The 19,857-nt window shown below is 49.1% G+C and overlaps 8 protein-coding genes across 8 annotated transcripts; 2 read left to right on the forward strand and 6 right to left on the reverse strand.

The window, feature by feature from the left end:
* Positions 1 to 11: 11 nt before the first annotated feature.
* On the reverse strand, positions 12 to 2,208 carry PENARI_c043G03514 (uncharacterized protein; the record flags this gene model as incomplete). The annotated part of the gene is made up of 7 exons (XM_022637197.1): positions 12 to 289; positions 345 to 501; positions 556 to 723; positions 1,050 to 1,454; positions 1,535 to 1,885; positions 1,976 to 2,081; positions 2,138 to 2,208. Coding segments are annotated over 7 exons (1,536 nt in total), but the record flags the coding sequence as incomplete, so codon positions are not given.
* A 2,928-nt stretch (positions 2,209 to 5,136) lies between these two features.
* Positions 5,137 to 5,703, reverse strand: PENARI_c043G04352 (uncharacterized protein; the record flags this gene model as incomplete). Its single annotated transcript, XM_022637199.1, has 1 exon — positions 5,137 to 5,703. One exon carries the CDS (start codon positions 5,701 to 5,703, stop codon positions 5,137 to 5,139), a length of 567 nt encoding a protein of 188 aa, XP_022482932.1.
* Positions 5,704 to 8,001: 2,298 nt separating this feature from the next.
* PENARI_c043G01934 (uncharacterized protein) lies at positions 8,002 to 8,382 on the forward strand (the record flags this gene model as incomplete). Its single annotated transcript, XM_022637192.1, has 1 exon — positions 8,002 to 8,382. One exon carries the CDS (start codon positions 8,002 to 8,004, stop codon positions 8,380 to 8,382), a length of 381 nt encoding a protein of 126 aa, XP_022482929.1.
* A 2,300-nt stretch (positions 8,383 to 10,682) lies between these two features.
* PENARI_c043G09743 (uncharacterized protein) lies at positions 10,683 to 11,096 on the reverse strand (the record flags this gene model as incomplete). Its single annotated transcript, XM_022637215.1, has 2 exons — positions 10,683 to 10,716; positions 11,023 to 11,096. 2 exons carry the CDS (start codon positions 11,094 to 11,096, stop codon positions 10,683 to 10,685), a joined length of 108 nt encoding a protein of 35 aa, XP_022482928.1.
* A 534-nt stretch (positions 11,097 to 11,630) lies between these two features.
* Positions 11,631 to 11,889, reverse strand: PENARI_c043G11330 (uncharacterized protein; the record flags this gene model as incomplete). The annotated part of the gene is made up of 2 exons (XM_022637222.1): positions 11,631 to 11,672; positions 11,764 to 11,889. The coding sequence occupies 2 exons, from the start codon at positions 11,887 to 11,889 to the stop codon at positions 11,631 to 11,633; spliced, it is 168 nt and encodes a 55-aa protein (XP_022482946.1).
* A 2,259-nt stretch (positions 11,890 to 14,148) lies between these two features.
* On the reverse strand, positions 14,149 to 14,667 carry PENARI_c043G03605 (bZIP transcription factor; the record flags this gene model as incomplete). The annotated part of the gene is made up of 1 exon (XM_022637198.1): positions 14,149 to 14,667. The coding sequence occupies one exon, from the start codon at positions 14,665 to 14,667 to the stop codon at positions 14,149 to 14,151; it is 519 nt and encodes a 172-aa protein (XP_022482947.1).
* A 1,469-nt stretch (positions 14,668 to 16,136) lies between these two features.
* On the reverse strand, positions 16,137 to 16,422 carry PENARI_c043G09798 (uncharacterized protein; the record flags this gene model as incomplete). The annotated part of the gene is made up of 2 exons (XM_022637216.1): positions 16,137 to 16,166; positions 16,312 to 16,422. 2 exons carry the CDS (start codon positions 16,420 to 16,422, stop codon positions 16,137 to 16,139), a joined length of 141 nt encoding a protein of 46 aa, XP_022482941.1.
* Positions 16,423 to 17,390: 968 nt separating this feature from the next.
* Positions 17,391 to 18,884, forward strand: PENARI_c043G01425 (Gti1/Pac2 family protein; the record flags this gene model as incomplete). Its single annotated transcript, XM_022637191.1, has 1 exon — positions 17,391 to 18,884. One exon carries the CDS (start codon positions 17,391 to 17,393, stop codon positions 18,882 to 18,884), a length of 1,494 nt encoding a protein of 497 aa, XP_022482940.1.
* Between the last annotated feature and the right edge of the window lie 973 nt (positions 18,885 to 19,857).

The raw sequence follows: 19,857 nt of genomic DNA on the forward strand, positions 1-19,857 counted from the left end.
CTATTATCGACCAATGTTTCTCCTGAGAGACGAGAGGCCTGTTCAGGGACAGTATGTGCAACAGGCAAGGGGGCCGGCGTCCAACTGGGCTCCAACACTGTGCCAGTGTTGGAAGATTCTGCTCGCTCGGAGGCTGTAATCGTTTCGGATGTTGCACGGTAGATAGGGTCATCGTCCGTCCACCACGTGCAAGAGGGTTCAAGGTCCAGGTCAATCAATCGAAAATCGCCACTCGTTCTAGGATGAACGAAACGGCGTACTGCTGCGCGTAACGGGTTGCTTGCGCATACTGAGACCAGTTAGCGTTGGCATAATCCAAGGGGTAACCGACGGAGCGCTCATACCCGAAACCGCGGTCGTTCCGCTTGTACCATCCATAAGGCGTGCCAGCTCCTTGGCGATATTGATGGCATGAAAATGGTATTTCAAGCGCGTACGGTTGCGGTAACGAATCTGGTCCACGGGCTGAGTATCTAGGATATGTGTGGTGAATTGCAACATCTGCCACCGAGTTAGCCCGACCTATTTTTTTTTGCAGGAAGTGGATTCACTCACATCAAATCCCCGGTCATCTCGGTGTCTATGCTCGGGACAATCGTCTCGGTCAAACATACGGTCGAGTTCAAGGATTTGCGAGATTTCCTCCCCAACCCAGTGGGGATGGTCTGTTTCGGTAAGCACGGTAAGCACACGACACCGCAAAGCATCCAAGAAGAAGGACACCTACTGAAATTTTTCAGCCTAACTTGCCACAGGACCTCTAGCCGTCGCACCGTGTTCCTCCGGCTTCGGCTTTCTTGAACGAGATGTCGTATGAACGGTAACGCACGGAAGAGTCCAATATCTTCAAGTACGAAGACGACGGTCCCGTACTGGCCCAAGTGAGGTGGGTGCCCGTAGGGACCCAGCACGCACACCGGAAAATGAATCGTCGAGTGCGCACGATCTGCAGCTAGTGCGATCCTTCGGGTCACGCCCGGTCCAGGCCGGGCCACTATGCGTAACACATGAGTTGTCGGTGCTCCTGGGTTGCTTTGCCCTGTACCTACCGAAGCCACGTAGAATGCGGGAAGCTGCAAGCAGGACCTTACTCCCAGGCGTGGCATCCAGAGCTGCACATACTGCCCCGGTTGGGCCACCCACTCCACCGGAACCGCAATATCAAGCCATAAGAGCCTGTTGGAAGACCGCGCGAGGGCCCGTAGCGAGGTGATGTGCCACGATCTGTGGAGCCACATGGTATGCAGACATGTCCCGGCACTCCAAGCAAATCCGGCGCAAATACCGCCTAGTAAAACCCAGCGGTAGGACGATACCCGGTCGATCAAATGGTAGAAAAGGGTACCGGTGGCGACCAAAGCAAGCACATGGTGGACCTTGAGGCCGAGTTGCGGCCACCGTCGAAGAATCGCAGCGAGCGTCCAAGGCAAGATCGAGACGAGACTGCATCCGGCCTGTTCAATATTAGCCACTTCTAGTCAGGCATCCTGCGGGGAAATGGGAAGGCTGCCGTTCTCTAGCCCGCTTCACGTACCAGGAGTGAGATGACGAGGGGAGCTTCAAGGCTTGTATTTCGAGCAACTGTGCCTAAGACGGACCCATGAAGAAGGCAATGCAGCACGCAAATGCGGCCTAGCCACCGATGGGCCCACTGGAACGTGCCCCGTTCGACACGGTAGACGTGGGCCGGAAGGCTGAAGCTAAACCCGGAGCAGAGGGGAACAAGGTGGGTGACCGCCAAGCATCCGGCTCGCTTCTGCACATCTGCCCAGGTCTGAGCATGAAGACTGATTGCAATAATGTTGGCGATCACCAGGGCTGCAAGTACTCCCCCTTGCAAGTATGATGGGATATCCAGCCACTGGAGCACGCCTGGCGTTGGCGCCTGGAAGAAACGTCTCCAGGATACCGCATGTTGCAACCTCAAGGGCAAATGGCTGAATCGGCGTCCGAGGCTATAAGATATCCAGCATACAAGAGCGAGGAGCCCGCAAAGACCAAACTTATCTTGGACGGGAGCCCTGGCAAGCCATTCGGCAAACTTTGACACAGGGCGGGACATGCTTTTAGGCGAGGCAATACTGGACATCAGCAGGTTTATATCTTGTTTTCGAAATGGTGTCTGAACAACGCTGACCGGGAGCTTTTATTAGGGCAGTCGAAAGCAGCTTGGGTCGAGATGACCGCTTGACGATTGAAAATGATCATCATCGAGCCTCCGTCAAAAGATCACCGACAGCATAATAGTGGCGATTCAGAAACCATATCTCGATTGCAAAAGGTGCGTCTCGCGAACTTTATGTTCAAACGTTGAACCCCAACTCTGCGCTTCTCATGTGCCTGCAATATAATGCGGTTGTTAATTATCCCATGGTTCCAACGGTTGAACTCAGTCAACGTGCTGAGACGCATTTTCAGATGGCACCTGGTCGCTTGTCTGATTAGGCAGCGACTGTATTTGTTAGGAATATCAGGGAGGCAAACGCGGCCAGTGACGGCGAGGAAAGCGAGAGGTAGTACGTATTCAAATAGAGCAGGTTGTTGATCATATATTTTCCTAGTCTGTTTCCGGTCCTCAGTTATGAGAACAACTCAATTACACCACCTGAGTGCAAATAGCGGACGGGGCGCAGCACGACCCTGACACTGTTGTAGACGGCGACCGTGGAACCTGCTGTGACCCTCCGCCCGTGGGGTTTCTAACCAGATTTTTTTTAAATTGACCAAGTCATTCTGGCTATCGATGCAATCGTACCCGATAACTCGTCGACGACGCAAAGAGCGTTGTTTCTACGGAAGGCGGTCGTGTTGTAGCAACATGCCTCCGAGCTGTATTCCGAATAGGATTCTAATCTAGTGCCGATATGATAAGGCTAGACCGATCATCGCAGCATTGTGTTCTATAACCCCTTATAGCTATGGAGTAGTGCGGTTACATCAGGCATCCTGTTGCTTAGTCTAAATCTTAGCATTGGATTCGTGTCCTGCAAGTCCCCGGAGGTGTTGCGATCAATGTTTGGCTCTTTTAAATTCCTCTCCCGTCAGATGGGAAGGGGAGTTGACTCAAGACCATTCCAAGCAATTCTCTGGCCCTAATGTGAGCGCGATTGTTAGATCGCACAGAACTCAGCAAGAATAGCTCTTTGTCAAAAGATTTGACGGTCTCCTTTGACTTCTCATTGGGGCAACGTATACTTGATTCAAAAGAAACAAAAGAAAAAAAGAGATAAATGCCAACAGCGGTTTTGCCAGCCTCCAGACCCTTCCAACATCAATGTCGGTCCTAACAGTGAGTGATGGGCTTATGAGAAGAGGTGACATGTATATGAGAAACTTCCTGGAGCTCGGCGAGAATAGCCGCTTTCTCCCTGCTCGACACTTCGAGTCTGAACATGAGCTTTGCCCTAACAAGCCAAGATTTGCCGCTCATTCGCTTCAACATGGAGAAGGAGTGTTTGGTTGGACTGGAAGATTCACCCATGCCAATCTTAAAGTTTGTCGGGTCCACTGTGGAATATATCCAGATAAATCAGATACATCCGTTGGAGTACTCGAAAGACCCCGCACTCGCGTTCCATTCTAAATGGCCCGAAGATTGTGACTGGAAAGCCAACACCGACATACGCTGTCTCATCATGGCTCTCTGGACGCACAGCCTTGAGTATCTATTTAGCCTCCGCGATCGACCTTGAATCAATAACGACCGAGCCGATACCCAGAATTCGGTTGACCAGCGGTTGGAAGAAAGAGGGACCCTCTCCAACAGAGAACGCTGGAGGCAAAAGAGGCTTCCCCTGAGACTTTTTGTTTGTTTCTTTTTTTTCGCACCAAGAAGGATAATCTTCAAGTTTGCTGAATGCGCTGTCTCCAGAATTCTGATCTGATAGTCATGCGGTTCCAGGTTCGTGAGCTGTGCTTGAGGGAAGACATGAGTGACGCCATTCTCGATGGATACGAATTTGCCTTGGCTAGCTTACCCCACTCGAACCCCCGCAATGTTCACGTGCTTCCCCAAGAAATATGAAAAATCTACTAGTTCGAAAACCCTTTTCGTACTTCTGCTTTTGTATATTGGGGTCGGCGCATCTAACATCCTTACAGCAGGTACATTTGATTACCAAAATACATGCAAATGCTCAGCATGGAGGACTCCCGCCGACGTCAGATTCACAGTTGTGATCCATGTCGCAAAGGCAAAAGAGGCTGCGACGCACCTGTCTGTTAACTTGTCTGTATCGTCAACGGCGGAGGCTGACTTTGATACTTAGAAAGACCGACAAAAGAGCGCTTTCAGTTCTTGTTCGAACTGTATGCGATGGAAATAGGAGTGCACATTCAATTGGATCTCCTCAAAGCCCCTGGACTCAAGAGGGAGTCGAAAACGAAATCAAATCCAAAAACCACACGCGTAACTATCATGGGCTCTAATGATGAGGCCCTTGACGCAATACTGCGCTTTTCACAAAAACATCCTGCAAATTTCGGAGAATTACTTGACTTGCCCAGAAATTAAGCAGTCATTGTAGTTCATTTTCCACCTCGATGAGAGATGGTGGTATCTCTTGTCTGTTGGTTTCACCGAACGCTCAACACAAAATGTTGGCTAGCAGAGCGTTGCAGCCGCTATCTCCTACACGAAAGACAGTTCAATACAGAATAACGGTAATAGAACTGTAAAGTCTTTAGAGCTTGTTATTCATATATATAGAACCAAATGATAGCGCTTGAGCGAAGGTCTGAACATATTCATAGTATGTTGAATGTATACATAAGGAGCTCTCGGCCTCGTCCGTCGATTTACACGTATTTCGATCCTCACTAATCTGGTTATAGATGGGCGCGGAAGGTTACGAGGGGAATTTTTTGTTCGTCATCCATTAGCGAATCTAACGGGTTGAAGTCCATCTAGTTGAGAAGTCATGAGAATACTAACCCAGAAAGCGCCAATGGATATTCGCATCATCTATTGTTGTCTTTCCTGCCTTTAGAATTACTGTCTTTACTCCCAAATACCATCGAGTTCTTGATATTTTGCCACAAGGTGTATCAACAAGCCAAGGCCTTTTAGCGAGTATTGGGCTTAAGCAGTTCTTTTCAAATGGGCTGCTGAAATTGAGAGGATAGTCGACACCCTGCCTATTGGGCACACCGTTTCCTTTTAGTGACCCTCGGAACAGAAAGAGGACCATCGTGATCGAAGAACAATTTCCATCCTTCTTGAAATGAACACTGGCAGGAGAGTTTGCTTGTCTTCTTGACTGGTACATCGGTCATGCTGCGGATATATGCTGGGGTTAAAGTAGCACCTTCCAGTCGATTTGGCTCAATAACATCAACGTCACGAAAACTGAGAGAGCGTATTGACTCGGCATTGGCGTGAAGAAAGTTCTCCAGAGACACTCGCTTCACGTTGATCGAACACAAATCTAGCTGATGGATGTTCAGCTTGGCATGCGACAACAAGTCCAAAGCTGAGTGACTTCGGAGAAGCCGTACACTCGAGGCGTGCTCCACCAGGTCTGTGAGAAGAACGGCCAGAGACATATGGGAGGGTGGTGGTGGTCGTCGCCATGGGGTATCATTGGGAAGCGATAGATCGATGAGTTGGATTGTCTGGATGGACACATTGTAGCGCTTTGCGGAGTTCAAAGCAGCGGAAACCAGTTGAATATGGTGCTCGTAAGACTTTTCTTGTAATGTCATGCTCATATGCAGATAAGATTCCACCCAGTCCTCTTCCCCCAATGTTTCGCAAAATACTAGTCTCAATTCAGTCAACCTAGGAAGGCGCTGAAAAGCGAGTGAGACTAATGCCGAGTCTCTTTCCGTCTCTATGATCCGTCGTTGCTCTGCACATATTTTTCGTAATGTCTTATAAACGAGGGTATAGGAAGGGTGATTTATCTGGGGACATTCCAATTCATCCCAGTCCTCGCCGTCTTCTACCTCGTCCCAGCATTCGCATTCCTCTACATAACTCTCGGGCGTGAGAATCTGGGTCTTATAGGTCGCATAGTCCAGTATTTCTTGTTCGCGGTTAGCATTCATTGTATCGGTTCGCCGCAAGGGCTCTCACCAGGTTTCAGGAGCTCCGGGACGACGTATTGGAAAGAGACAATATACTGACGCAACTGCGATTGCGTAAGTCTTTCTAATCTATCTAAACCCGCGTTTGAAAATTCAAAGCTGACTTTGCGAAATAAATAAGGTAAGCAGATATCTCTCATCCGCCTACTGACGCAAGAAAGGCTTTTTATCTCCCAAATGTGAAGATGCTTCACGATGCCATATAGTATTTCGGTAGGAAGTAACTCGAGGCGAGCCAGTAGCAGGATGTCCGTCATCTTGAAGTTGTCCTCGGGTACGGTGGTGCATCGGCTGTGGCCGCCTTTTTCTCAGTCAATGAATGCATGGGGCCGACCAGTGGACAGGAAGCTGACTAAAGAAATTGTTGCCGATTGGGTGGGTGGGGTCGTCGACATTCTCCCGCGCCATCATACTCTAGCTCAAATCTGCGCTGGAACGCTCAAAATTTTTACTAGCCGCTGATCCAACAACCTACGGCATAATTTGGTAGGGGTGCACAAGGATAAAGACTTTGCTTAGTCGTATCAGTAGTTTTTCTTCAACTCATTATCCGTATTCGAATAGCAGTTTGGCGGCTTTATTAGTATTTATCGGTTCCGAGAGATGCAGTATGCACCAGTACTAGAATAGGCCAATGAGCCCATTGCAGGATAAACTGAGATGTGTAATTCTATATAGTTCTGATAGCAAAATAAAGGGGGTTCTTCGTGCTGATTCAGCAGTTGATGCGGTGCTGAATGAAACAAATGACGCTAGTTAGTAAGATGGGTTCCGCACCTTTACCGACAGTATCAAAAAGCACCACGTCACCTGGTTAGTGAATATCTTATCACCATGTGACTATCTGCGACTATCAGGTAACTAGAGTACCACTTGCGAGGATATCGCACGAAAGATCGTCGTAAATGATGGTGGAGATGTCTTTATTCGGTCTGGTTTCAGATGGCACTTGCTAGACCCCGATCGGGCATTGAGTCCAAACGTATTGCCCGATCCGTCTGCATAACATGCCTTCCCAGCCACATGCCATCAGACACTTTTTCGGCGGGATCAAGCCTCCCATAACCGTGTTCAATCGTTAGCCATGCGAATTATTCTAAATCAAATCATGCTATTGGTTTGCGCAACCAGAATTTCCTTTCCGAGAAGCTTCATTGTCTACGGCAGTTCAATTCGCCACAGCCTGAACACCTGCTGGCCTCACTGATCATGGATGATCCACAGACTGACCAACTGCAGTTAACTCCAGTGGCTGGTAAGGCGATATAGCTTGGAGAAGCCAATTCCATTGGTCATGCCAAGTGCAATCCTTTTCGCGAAGTCATTCACTGCCTGCGCCTCCATGGGTGCCTTGAGTATGATGATATTCCAAGATCGGCGGTCTCGTTACTCAATCTGCGATTGGCCAATTTTCACGCCGAGCTGACACTTATCAAGACAATGCTTCTTCCGAGTATATCATCATCACGGGCGCTTCGTGGCACGAAGCCATTGGGAGTAAATTTGCCATCTATCTGAACTGCGCAGAATATTTTTCGTCGAAGCGTATTAGACCAGATATCTCTCGAGTGGTTATTTGTTAGATATTTCTCCTTCAGCTATAGTGACTACCGAATGCGGCACCGACAACGACTGGATCCGGGTCGCCCAAGAAAATCGACCCACAACTTGGAAAAGACTCGACGAAGACGGAAAATGGTCATGCTTCCAAGTAGATGACTTATTTTAATAGATTGTATTGATCCGCAACCAGCAACCATCAAAATCTATATTAACACCATCTAACCCAACATTAAATCCACACCACAACAATAAAAAATCCCCTTATCAGGTCATACCCTCCAATACTTTGGACGCTCCAAAGCAAATGCAACAAAAAGTCCCTCCTAAAAAAAAGACGTACGATATCCGGTAATGCAGTTCACAAATGTCGCCGCTCTGGTCCTTGGCCTCTTCGCCTCCTCCGGCATTGCCGCTCCTCCTTATTGGGTCAAGCCAGCTACTATCCAGCTCGCCAACGAACAATCTGGTGCCAATGCCAACGTCGCTGTCCCCGTTGATGGCGTGAAGCGCCCTGTTCAGGAGCTCTGGGGCCACACCGCAGTTGCACACGAGGGCCTTGTCTTCGCCTCAAGTGCCATGCTCACTGTTTTCCAGCAGACCACAGTCTGCGAGTTCACAGAAGAGCCACGTCTGGATGTGAGCGTGAACGCTGAGAAAACATACGCTTCTTTTGGGGGAGGCGTCAAGGACCTCTGCGCCGCCTATGTCGTGTGCAAGTGCGAGGGCATGTAAAATTTTGATGCTAGAACGAGCCTTTGGATGGGAAGAAAGGCTTGGCGATGACTTTATATCTTTAACATGTGTGGCGGAGTGAGAAGTGATGTAGTAGAGCTGCTTACTTCATCTAATCGGTATGCAAATGTCAGCTTAGACTAATTTTGCTGTGTATATCTCTTTCGCTAAAGGAATTCTCACGTCTCTTGCAACGTCAAGTTAATTAAGAGAGCAGACAAAGAAGAATTTTGCTTGTACGTATTCGTAGTTCTTCTTCAACCATTATTTGTATTCAAATATCCAGTTGAGCGGCTTATTCGTATTCTGTTATGACATTAGTAAGTAATTTTCATTCACAGACCTGTCAGGCAGTGAGGCCCTATTTGCCAGCAATGCTGCGAAAACAAGACTACCCCGCAGGGGAACGCTGCGACAACAAGGCCCATAACGACGTGCAGGCACCTCTTCGTGGTGTTAGGGACCAGTATTCGAGTATTCCAAGAGTATTCGATGAAGCAAAGACCTGCCCAACACCTTCATACAGTAATCCGTTTCGTATTCCAAAGAAGCACCATTGGATAGATAGAATGAATATAGATCATCCCAATATCAATCACCAAATCGTAAGATTCAAACTGGGATTCCCTCATTAGCGACCCGTATTCCCACTCTTAGTGCCTTTTCCGCGGTCCGATAATCCCTTCGCAGCAATGTCTTTCATTCAGGTGTAGAGTAAACAGAGTTGTTGCGCGGGGATGCTTGTTCTGATAGAATGTACGTTGTGATGAGAGTTGAGTTGGTGAGAGTTGAGGTGGTGAGAGTCGATGTGTTGATGTGTTGATGTGTTGATGTGTTGATGTGTTGATGTGTTGATGTTTTGTTGCTCAGTGTTAATGTCGATGTGGTGAAATGTGTGTACCCAAACATCACTGTTATAGTGAGTGGTCGGGCGGTGAAGGGAGGGGTGGTCAACGTCTCATGGAGGCAGCGCGGTTTCTTGCCATGTCACCCACATTATAGAAAGTTCAATTGCATTTTTTTGATTCCGCAAAGCAATTTTGATCTCTGTTGGTCACGCCTTGACTACGGCCTCCAACTCAATTAAGATGATCTAATTCCAGATTTGCTCAACTATGGTCACGCAATATACTGTACACTCAAGATCAGAACTACGAAGTGTAGCGCCATGTGATGTATCTCGAAAATCCGAATCATGGTTTCAATTCAAGATGATTATGCGGTAGGCTCAGTTCCTTGCGTCGCCGAAGAAATTGCTTGCGATGGCTATTGCTAGTCACTCGAACCTATTCTACACTAGAATGCCTACATCAAAGAGCGATTGCGAGAGTGAGAGTTTCTTTGTCTCGAGGTTAACATGTCATTGGTAGCTTTGGCTCGGGAATATCTGATCCGCTCCTTCTACATGTAGGAGCCGTCGCAACTTTGTGAATAATATCCCGCCAGTAAATCCAACCAATCTCTCGTAGAAGTCCACTACAGCGATGAAGAAACGGTCGTTACTTTCCGTGAGGCATATTCCCCACTACATGCAATAAATCATGCTCCGCTGCTGATATAGCATGATTGAATTCGGATCGGGGCCCAACGAGCCATCCGAAATCAGAACTGGTAAAGACACTCTCCACGATCACCGCTCGGGACCTGGTGATATTTGTACAGGAGTGTTCTCATCCACGTGTGACCCTAGCAGGCATCCGCTCAAATCCTCCCCAAGCAAATATAACATGAGCGCTTATTGGGGTAGATAATTCAGTATAGGCTGTACGGGACATTCAGAGGTCCTACAACCCGAGGGCTCTTGTGGTGCTGTTACAGACATCAAACCCATCTTCACGGTGAATTGCTCAACAGTGATATGGCAGATATCGTCTTGGGCGCGATGACAAATACATCATAGATGGTCAAAGCACAGTGAGCTCAGAGACGTAGAGAAATCGATGATTTGCTGGCAAGACCTGCTTGCGCCGCCAGTTGCGATATGTTAGACGACGGTCTCAAAGGACGAAGGATACTCGATAGCTTGACTGACCTCCAGCTGCTGTGACATTCAAAGTGTATTTATGGGTTTTGCACGTAGTGCTCGGGCTTGGATAGAAAAACACAGGCTTAGGAATCAAATCACCAAGCTTCTGTCTAACAGGGAAAAGACAAACAATCCTCATAGCATGCAGCTCCGTGTATGTCCGAGTGGTTCCCGCTCGCTCGAATATGTCGATAAGCTGAGCAACGCGGAGAGGAAGAGGAATCAGGGGGACTCTATCAGGCGTGGTTCTTGGGTCATGGGTCCTCTCTTTCGTTTAGCCGTCCTCGGTTTCGTCCATCGATTCGAAGCTGGCATGGCTATTGTTAGTTGATTCGGCTAGAGATGACGGGACTTTCGCCTCACATTCTCCTTGCAAGCAGTCTCGACTAACAACCTCACCAGTACGATAATATGGCTCTGGCAAGACGAAATATCGGCTGCTCCCCGTGTCTTCAGGTTTCAGACTCGAAAGACACTAGACGCCATCCGAGGACAACGATGGTCACCCACTGGACGGCAAGGATCCAACCGCAAGTAGGCTATCCCCTGTGTTCAAATGCCGCGAAACAGACACTGCTATGCGCTCCATTGCGTCTTGCATCAGATAGACATACCAACGCATGATCTGATGAACCAAATCCACTGGGATAAGGTCGAGGTAGCGATCATCGATGCCACCAGTAGTCATGTGGAAGAAACAGAGCATGCGATGGTGTTGGTGCAGGGGAGGTTGAGCAGACAAGACAATTGCTCGCTTCGAATTCGAGTGTGAGAATATGAGGGTGCCTCCTGTTGTGAGGTCCGAGTCAGCAATTGTTGGTCCAGTTGGACGAGGTGTCGTGCTTTACGGTGTTCATGAAGAATCCCCCGAGTGTACGGTTGAGACAGATGGTCAATTAGGATCGTCATCATACCAGCTTACCAATTAGATCACTGCCAATTATGTTCTGCAATGCAGTCACCAATATGCCATGTTGTATCCAAGTTCGTCGCGCTCTCCCGCTGTCGCTTCGAGAAACCGCGCTGGATGCACCGGGCAAGTTTACAAGACGGCAAAGGCGCGCGACGAACCCACCTGTGACAAGAAATTGTACAGTCGCATTGGGAGACTGCTCCGTGTAGAGGCACTCTGTTGTTGAGGATGTGAAGGCGGTGAGGTGGAGGGCGTAAGACGCGATGGAGCGCGTCGCCCCTTGGTCTTATCTGACTCGGCGGGAATACGTTACTCGCCACAGCAGTTTTCGAGGTCGGTGATGGGCTGCTCCTACAACGGCATGAAGATGTCAGTGGTTTTTGTGTTTGAGACACAGACTTGGCACAGATTATCGGACCAGGCGCAGCAGGAGGCCACTCACCTCATCGTGCACAACGAACGTCTGGGGCTTATGCGTCCTGTCGTTGACCCGCAGCCCTGGTTTGCAGAATTTCAGGACATGCTGCATGATTTGAAGTGACAGGGCCAGAAATGGTGTGTAAGCCATGACTCTGCGTGGAGCACTGACGGAGTGCTGGTTCGGTCTCACTTTGGTGCGCTGTCAACGGTTTCCTGTCCATCATTAGCTTTTTGGTCGGCGAGACAATGTGTGACTTACCTGTTCTGAAAGAAGACACCGGAAGGGTTCCGTGGCTTGGCGCGCATTGGACGGAACGCATGGATCTTTCTTTCGCATCGTCTTTGAAGTCAGTCCAGTTTCGGATAGGGTCGCGCTGAAATCTACATACCTGTATGGAAATCTCTTGCATCGATATTCAGGGGCGGGACAGTGGTCGGCTGCTATGGTGGACAGATGTTCGCATAGATACATCGACCATCTAACATAAATCTGCTTCTTTGATCGGCTGGCATAGGTGGCATAGTGGATCTGGTGGGAATCACTTTCTCACAAGCCCTTTCTAGCTTGTCGGCCCGCGATGTATCCATAGATGTCAGTATAGTGAAAATTCCAGTAGGGTTGAAGGGAAGAACTCATCAGGTGCCTCAAACCGAGGGCATGCTCGACTTTGCACAGCAAGTGACAGTATTGTGGAACGAATCGCTGGGTGGAGAGGACGTATTTATAGGCTTCTCAGCTCCGGTCGCGTACGTGCTCTATTAGAAAGCAAACGTTGAAGGACACGACGCCTATCCTAAGTGAGGCCTGTTGCAACCTATGCCTTCGTTCTGACGCAACTATTTGCAGCGAAATTCTTGGTGCGATTTTAGATGCCCACTGAGAAAATCATGCTAGAGTCATGTTGAGAATGAGTGAAATTGACTCGGTTAAGAAACGTTGGCTCACTGTCAAAGCTATGGTCTTCTACATTGAGGCACTGGAAGCTATTCAATCTTTGATTCTACCAAAGAGTGCTCGCATTTTCATCACTAAGGATCACGGATCTTTCTCCTAGCCTCGCTTGAGTGTTGGTCGTCTGGGCTGTGTGTGGTTCTGTCCATCTAGACTGCGGAAAGCGTGGGGCCACGGGTCGCGCGCGGGCGGGGGTCCTCGACCCATCACCCTGTTGAAGCTTGGCCACACGTTGGCTCAATTTTGAACTTCTGAGTAATTTACCTAGATAACTCAGCAAGTTATCCATCCGTTTTAGGTGACTTTATGTAAAATGTGGGGAAGCTGGGCGTGCTGAGCCCAACTTGGGCATTGCCCAAGAGGCCCATGGACGGCCTCCCCTAATCGGAAAGCCTATGGACGGGCTTTGTCCAGGTCTAATCGTGAGACCAAGAGAACAATACCAGACAAGACCAGATACACCAAGGCCAACAGACTTCCAGTCTGCGTAGCTATTCGTAGAATCTCAGTATCTCATCCCAAAGACACCGTTTTACAGGCTGTAGTAAGTCTAACTTTTGAGTAATCTCGAATAGTGCCCATTACTGCTTTCTGGAAGAATTGCTCCACGTCCCCACCATATGGAGTCGCCCTAGAGCGGTGGGCATCATTTGAGCTAACTTGCATTCGAAAGAAGTAAATAATTGCAGGGACTCCTAGAGTATACGCAAAGAGCGAATCAGTTCATAGAAAAAGCCTTGAGTATAACAACCCAACGTAAGAATCGACATGAAAGCGAAAATTGTGAGAAAGAAACCAAGAAGCAAGAAACAGGGGAATATAAAAAACAGTAATGTAGTTGTACCTAACAAAACGCCAGCGCGTGATGTAGTCAGGTCGTGGCGACCTGGACGGACGTGGTGACATCCCAGCGGCTGTGGATATAGGACGCCAGCCATCATCAAATACTTCTTTCACATTCCACACTGCAAGCCCTATTCACGACCCATTCCTTTCCTGCAGCGCCACGTTCTCAGATCGCGACTTTCGGCTGGTCTTTGTGGGCGGAATTCACATACGGCAGGGTACACCACTCTCCCAATAATGCGACCTGGTTAATGGCTTCTGCGGCTTAACCATCTTGCTCTATTGTGTGATCAATTACTGGCGTCACATCCAGAGACACATCTCATAGCCGTGGGGACATTCTTCCGCTCTTTCCGCCATCTCTTTGACATTTGAATATCTCCGGAATGCCCCCAGAATGACTCTCCAGGATACTAACATACTGGTCTCCCGAAAAAGTTATCCGTGTGCGTAAACGTTGTTGCCATTCGTATATTCCTAGAAGCAGTTATTGTCGTCAAAGGCGTAAATGAGTTATTTTGTCAGCTCTCACAGATCGTAAATTAGTATACAGAAAGCTCAACGCTAAAATTACCAACGCCATACTATCCAGCCCCTCAAACTACCCCCTTATGTATACAGATTCTCTGCATCAATGAAATTATCAAATACCGAATAGTTGGCTTCGTTCGCGTCGTATGGTACGAGGTCATCAGTGACCTTGGGCAACAAAGTCCAGTCACACCCAGGATAAGCGCCAGTGTCGATCATGCTATTATTCGCACCATCCACCGCGACCGATTCATCCGAGTATGACCAGTTCGAGAAAGTTGGCGACATGCTGGGTTCTTGCATAGGTTGGTTGTTGAGGACAGTTTGGGTCATTTTTGCGAGTTGGAGATTGATCTGGTGGTCTTCGCACTCGGCATGTTGGAAGATGCTGTTTTTCAGATCCCAGACTTCTTCTTTGAGACAGTTGAGCTGGGCCAAGAGGAGTTCTTTCTTTTCTGTTTCGTCGCTGAGACGGCGCTCAATTTGTTTGTGTTCGCGCTTCTTTCTTTCGCGGCATCTGCTGGCGGCGATGCGGTTGCGTTCGAGGTGCTTGGCCCGATCGGGGTCCCCGGTGGTGTTTCGTCGTGCAGACCTCATGTTGGGAGGTGTTTGTTGGTCTTTCAGGTCTTAAGGGACGAGTGATTTTCAAGTGGTAAGTTATATAGTAAGAGATATGGATTGGGTGAACTAGACTAGTGAAAAGTAGCCGGTGCGATTAAATACCCCCTTCTTCCTCCTCCGGCCTCCCAACACTATATAGAGAAGTGGTCTGGACCAGGATCAATGACGTACTACGGATCAACCAGGATCTGGGCAAGCTTCAACCGCGCCCTGTTCGACCATTTCCGGTCCTGCCGACCAATCGCTATGGTGGAACAAGGGAGCTTCAGTTCCCACCTGTAGACAGAGAACAAGGATAGACTGTGAGGAGAAGACAGGTGGCGACGGGTTCTTCTATCTTTTCCAGATTCATGTAACATGTGGAACTGAAACTATTTACTCTTAGTCCTGACATCGTATTGGAGGTTTCCATGGTCCTTAATCCGTTAAACAATGCACACCTCGGCCTAAACCTGCTCTAAAACTGGGTCCCTTGCAAACAGAGAGGCTTGAAAACAGTCGCTATTGTTTGCCTTATATTTGCGCTGGTGTGTTGGTTTCGACACTTTATTTTGGTGGCTTGTACTTTACTCTAGACGTTTCCCCCTCTGCCGACCGGCAACGGCTAACTACTGCACAATAGTCTAACAACGGGCCAAGCGCTATGGATGAGTGCCAGGGTGTTGGACTGATTTTCTCCTAGCTTGATTCTTATTTACTGATTTTTCAAATTTCCAACCTTGATAGCCTAGTTGATTTGTCTATCTCTGGATAGGTTATCTCGGCAAGTCCATGTGTATATGGGCGATTCGCCGAGACTTAACTTACCACCCATTAAACCTCGCCACGGCCTACCCATGGGGCCGCCCGCACATCAACCGCCCCATCTACGCACAATCTTCCCAAATAGGATAGCTAAATCGGTGATTCAGCGAATTAGGTACCGTTTATTTACAATCGTCATGGTCCATACTGTGCTTGATGTCTAAAACGAACTAAAGTGAATATCACTTGTTGGGGTCCATTGATCCCAAAAGGCACAGATCCCTCTGGAGATGCGTGGAAGATATAAAATCCGTTGAAAATTCGGCGATATGACGGGCGTCAAACGCCATATCATCTGTGACAACCCACGGAACGAGGTTTTGTTCTAGCGCCTTCGCTCTCTTTTCCTCCGCGCGTTTCTGGAAGAAGCCGATGATAGATGGCTGTTTGATGCTTCTTCTGTTTTCCTCTAGACTACTGTCGGAGCCCTTTGAGAAGATACTATGTTTAGAGAGATGAAACATCATATTGGACGTCGATGTTGCTCGTGCAGAATCGGTCGTCTTCCCATTGCATTCTTTGCGGCGTATCTCCCGATTCTTCGATGGATCCTTTGCCCCTTTTGGGATGCCATATTCTTCCCGGGAATGGCAAGGAATAAAATCGAGCCCAGAGAGATTGAGAGATTGATTCTGCGGTTTCTACGAGAAGAGCCAGACTTTAGGGAAATTCTGACCACGTCAGTTAAATCGTCGTCAGGCTGTTCCTTTGTTGGTAGGTCACCAAAGGCGGACTTCAAGCCCGGGTTAATTGGCTTGTAGAGTCGTCAGGAGTAATAGGTTCAACGTTGTTACGTACTTTTTACGAAGGGAGTACGATAATTCGGTCTTTTAGTGGAGCCTCCTCGTCGATGCCATCATTGAGAGCACGGTAGTTGATTCGCTGGGCTCGGTATCGTTTGCCGGGAGGATCCGTGAAATCATCCATAATGCATGGCGAAAGACTTGCTATTTCAGAAGACGCGTCGGGACATCTTTGGGGCCCCCCGTACTAGACAATGACGCGACGCCCTCAACTCTACTTGGTTGGACTCATACACATCGAATTTTGGGAGTCTTGGCGAAATTTACGAATAATTACGAACGGAATGCGAATAAAGCCACCCACCCGGCCAGTCGAATACGAATAATGGGCTGAAGAGAAACTACGAATACGACTAAGCAAAATCTTTATTCGTGTGCACTCCTAGTTTGTACTTTGGGGCTCTACCAGTGAGCATCTGACCACTGCCAAGAAGTAAGGCCCTAGGTTCGAGGCCCAACCCGAACCGGTGGGTTCAATTAAACTTTAAGTTAAGCTCACTAACGCAAAGAGAACTTAGAAGTCGTCAAGTGTGATGTTCACCTCGTTGCTGTGAGAGCGTAAGGTGAAGGGACTCTTGGCACATCGTATGCAGATCAGAGATGACCGATTTAATGTCGCCTGAATTGCCATTCCTGTACCCCATTGCAAGTACTGTCAAACCAAGGTCATATCTAAACGCTGCCAAAACGCGGGTTGTGTGGGGTTTTCGCTTAGAAGAATTGCCACACAGCCGAGCGGGCACATGGCGCTACCGTATGCTCTGAGAGTTAGGAAGCAACACCGCGTTCCTATTGGGCTACTGCTAGATAGCTTGATTGCGTCGGGACGCTAACCCCGAAAGGGAAGAATCCCAAGACCGTTGGTCATCAATTTGGTCGGAGAAAATAAAGTGGTCAATGGTTAACCAGTCTACAGATTTGACCGGTAACTCTTACCTGAGACTCCGTTTTACAATGATGTGAACCACCTCGCTGAGCGACTGGCTCACTTTATCTCACCTTCAGCGTCAGCACCAGTAGATTTATTTAGTCAGACAATCTGGCCTTCACACTCACTCGCCATTGGCGTCGTCCATTGAATTTCGAGGCGGGATGGAGACGTATTACGGACACGTTCGCACCCCTGCGGACGCCATCATTCTCCTTGAGGCCTGTCGCATCGGTATACTGCCACGAACGCAGAGACGATGTTCAGAGAAGGAACGTCAATCTATTCGATCTGGCTCTGTATTCGTCTGGGATGAGCGGGAAGCAGGCATGCGCAGATGGACGGACGGCAAATCATGGAGCGCCTGTCGAGTCTCCGGCAGCTTTCTGAAGTACAGAGAGATGGAGGGCAGGCGCGGAGGTGGCAATATCTCTCAGAGCGCCGTATCCAGAGCCGGCTTGACATCTGAGCGCACAAAGGACAGCGATGAGGGCCGAGGTGACGGGACAGATGAGAAACCGGATGGTTACCGATATAAGCCTGACGGCTTGGTGAAGCAGTCGTTCAGCATCACGACTTCCACTGGCCAACACCTCCACCTTATCAGCTACTACTCTCGCTCCCATCCTTCTGCCGCCAACTTGCAACAACCCACTATCGATCCTGCCTTGCGACATGTACGACCTCAGAAGGGTCTCTACCCTGAGTCAACAGCCGACGACCAGCAGAACCTCCTAATGGCGACCCGTGGAACTATGGTCGGCGCAGCAGCATGTCCCATCATTCCTCCCCCTGTGCCTTCGTATGCGCGCACAACTCATGTGCTCTCCTACACGCCGCCCTCGTATGCTTGGCCTCGAACTTCGCTGACTACGCCACCTACTGTCGCCATTTCTCCCTACAGTGCTCGTTTCTACCTTCTTCCTGTCTCTTCAGCTGCACGAGGGCTGCCGGGTCCTCCAGGCGCTCCTCCATATGATCACCAGCAACATAAAAGCCTCCCTCACCCCGCGTTGCATTCTCATGCTCATGCTCTTCCTCCGCCTTCATATCGCATGCCATATGAGCGGCCACACCCTGAATCGGCTCTACCTCCAGGTGGCCGGTCTGCGGCCGCCCCGTCAGGCTACCGAGGTCGTTCACCTCGCTCTGTGCATGAAATTCCTCCTCAGCAGAGAAGCCCACGAGATTGCGGGCCAGTCGCGGCCGATCCCTGTCTAGACTCGTCACGAGTACTAGCAGCCGCAGATCCGTCGCCAAATGGTGTTGTCTACGGCAGCCCACATCTGCTGAACCAGACTCCTCCCAGTGCGCCACAGCTCCTTGGCCCCATAGGAACCCTGCCCAAGCCTACTGAAGCCGCTAATGGTGTCCCACCTCATCGGCGAATTGATGAGTGGACCTCGCTCGCCCCTATCACTTCCTCGAATGTTCCTACAGGTCGGCCTCGAAGCCCACCGGGTGACCGTCCTCCTATTGGGGGCGAGGGACCGCGGGATATCCCTAACGAGAAAATCAGCTTCGACGGAGAAGACATCCGGGCACTGCGCCAGTTGAACCGGGTATTTATTTACAATTTCGATCTTGTTTCATCTCCCTTGAAAAATCTCTTGTCTTCTGAGATACCCGCGTATTGGCCCCATCTGCACCAAATTTGAGCAGAATACCCACAGACTCTTTCTTGTCATTGACTGCGAGCCAAAGTGCTCCGTTCAGTTGCAGCTTGGTAGCATGGGGACATATGCGCTGCAACGGAGTCTTCTTTGTTCGATTTTAACCAAACATCATACTTTCCAAAGCTGAGAGATTGAAATTCTTTGTGGCTTGTATATCAGCCCCTCGATCAACCAGGCAGTGGACGACTCCATGTTGTCCAAGGTGACACGCATTCATGGGCCGAGTACATCCCAGGTGATCTGTATCGTCGGTTCTGGCCCCAGCGCTGATAAACATATTGATAATAGTCGAAGATGAGATCGTGATAGCATAGTCCAATGAAGTGTTTTGGATATTGTCACGCCGGTTGACAAATCCCACTCTATCAAGCCCCGGTCTATGGGTTCCCCTGCTAAGCGCATCAGGGACCTGCTACAGAATATACGGGATCCAAGCTACGGCCAGCTCTCATCTACCAGAACGGTGCTGTCATTCACTGGGCTTCCAAAACTGAACACATTCGCTTCGCCTGGGCTTTGGTCTCTTGTCGAATCACTATGAACGTGTTGTTTGGTGATTATTATCCCCTAATGATGGCCGTTAAACATGGCTCCGTGGCGAAAATTGCAGTCGAAATTTCCATAACTGGCTCCAGCAGTGTACGTGTTTACTTTGGCTTTTCCCTAGTAAAGCGTAGTCGCACTTTGTATACCTGTACTGTCTACCCAGCTAAGCATCTATAGAGATGAATTCTATATGTCCGACGGCGGGGTCCAAAGGGTCTGATACAGGAGGCATAAAATAGAATTATCTCTACCTGCGTTCCGTTTAGGCGAGGGTGATCCATGTTCAACTACGTTCAAGAGCGCAGCATGATACTTGATCAGTAGTATCTTTCTTTCTTCTCTGTCGCTTCTGGGAGTCTCGCCGCTGAATAATGACAGTCTAATCTGCAAATATTTGACCCATTGCGGA

This window comes from Penicillium arizonense (assembly GCF_001773325.1).
Source record: "Penicillium arizonense strain CBS 141311 chromosome Unknown PENARI_contig043, whole genome shotgun sequence".
Classification (NCBI taxonomy): domain Eukaryota; kingdom Fungi; phylum Ascomycota; class Eurotiomycetes; order Eurotiales; family Aspergillaceae; genus Penicillium; species Penicillium arizonense.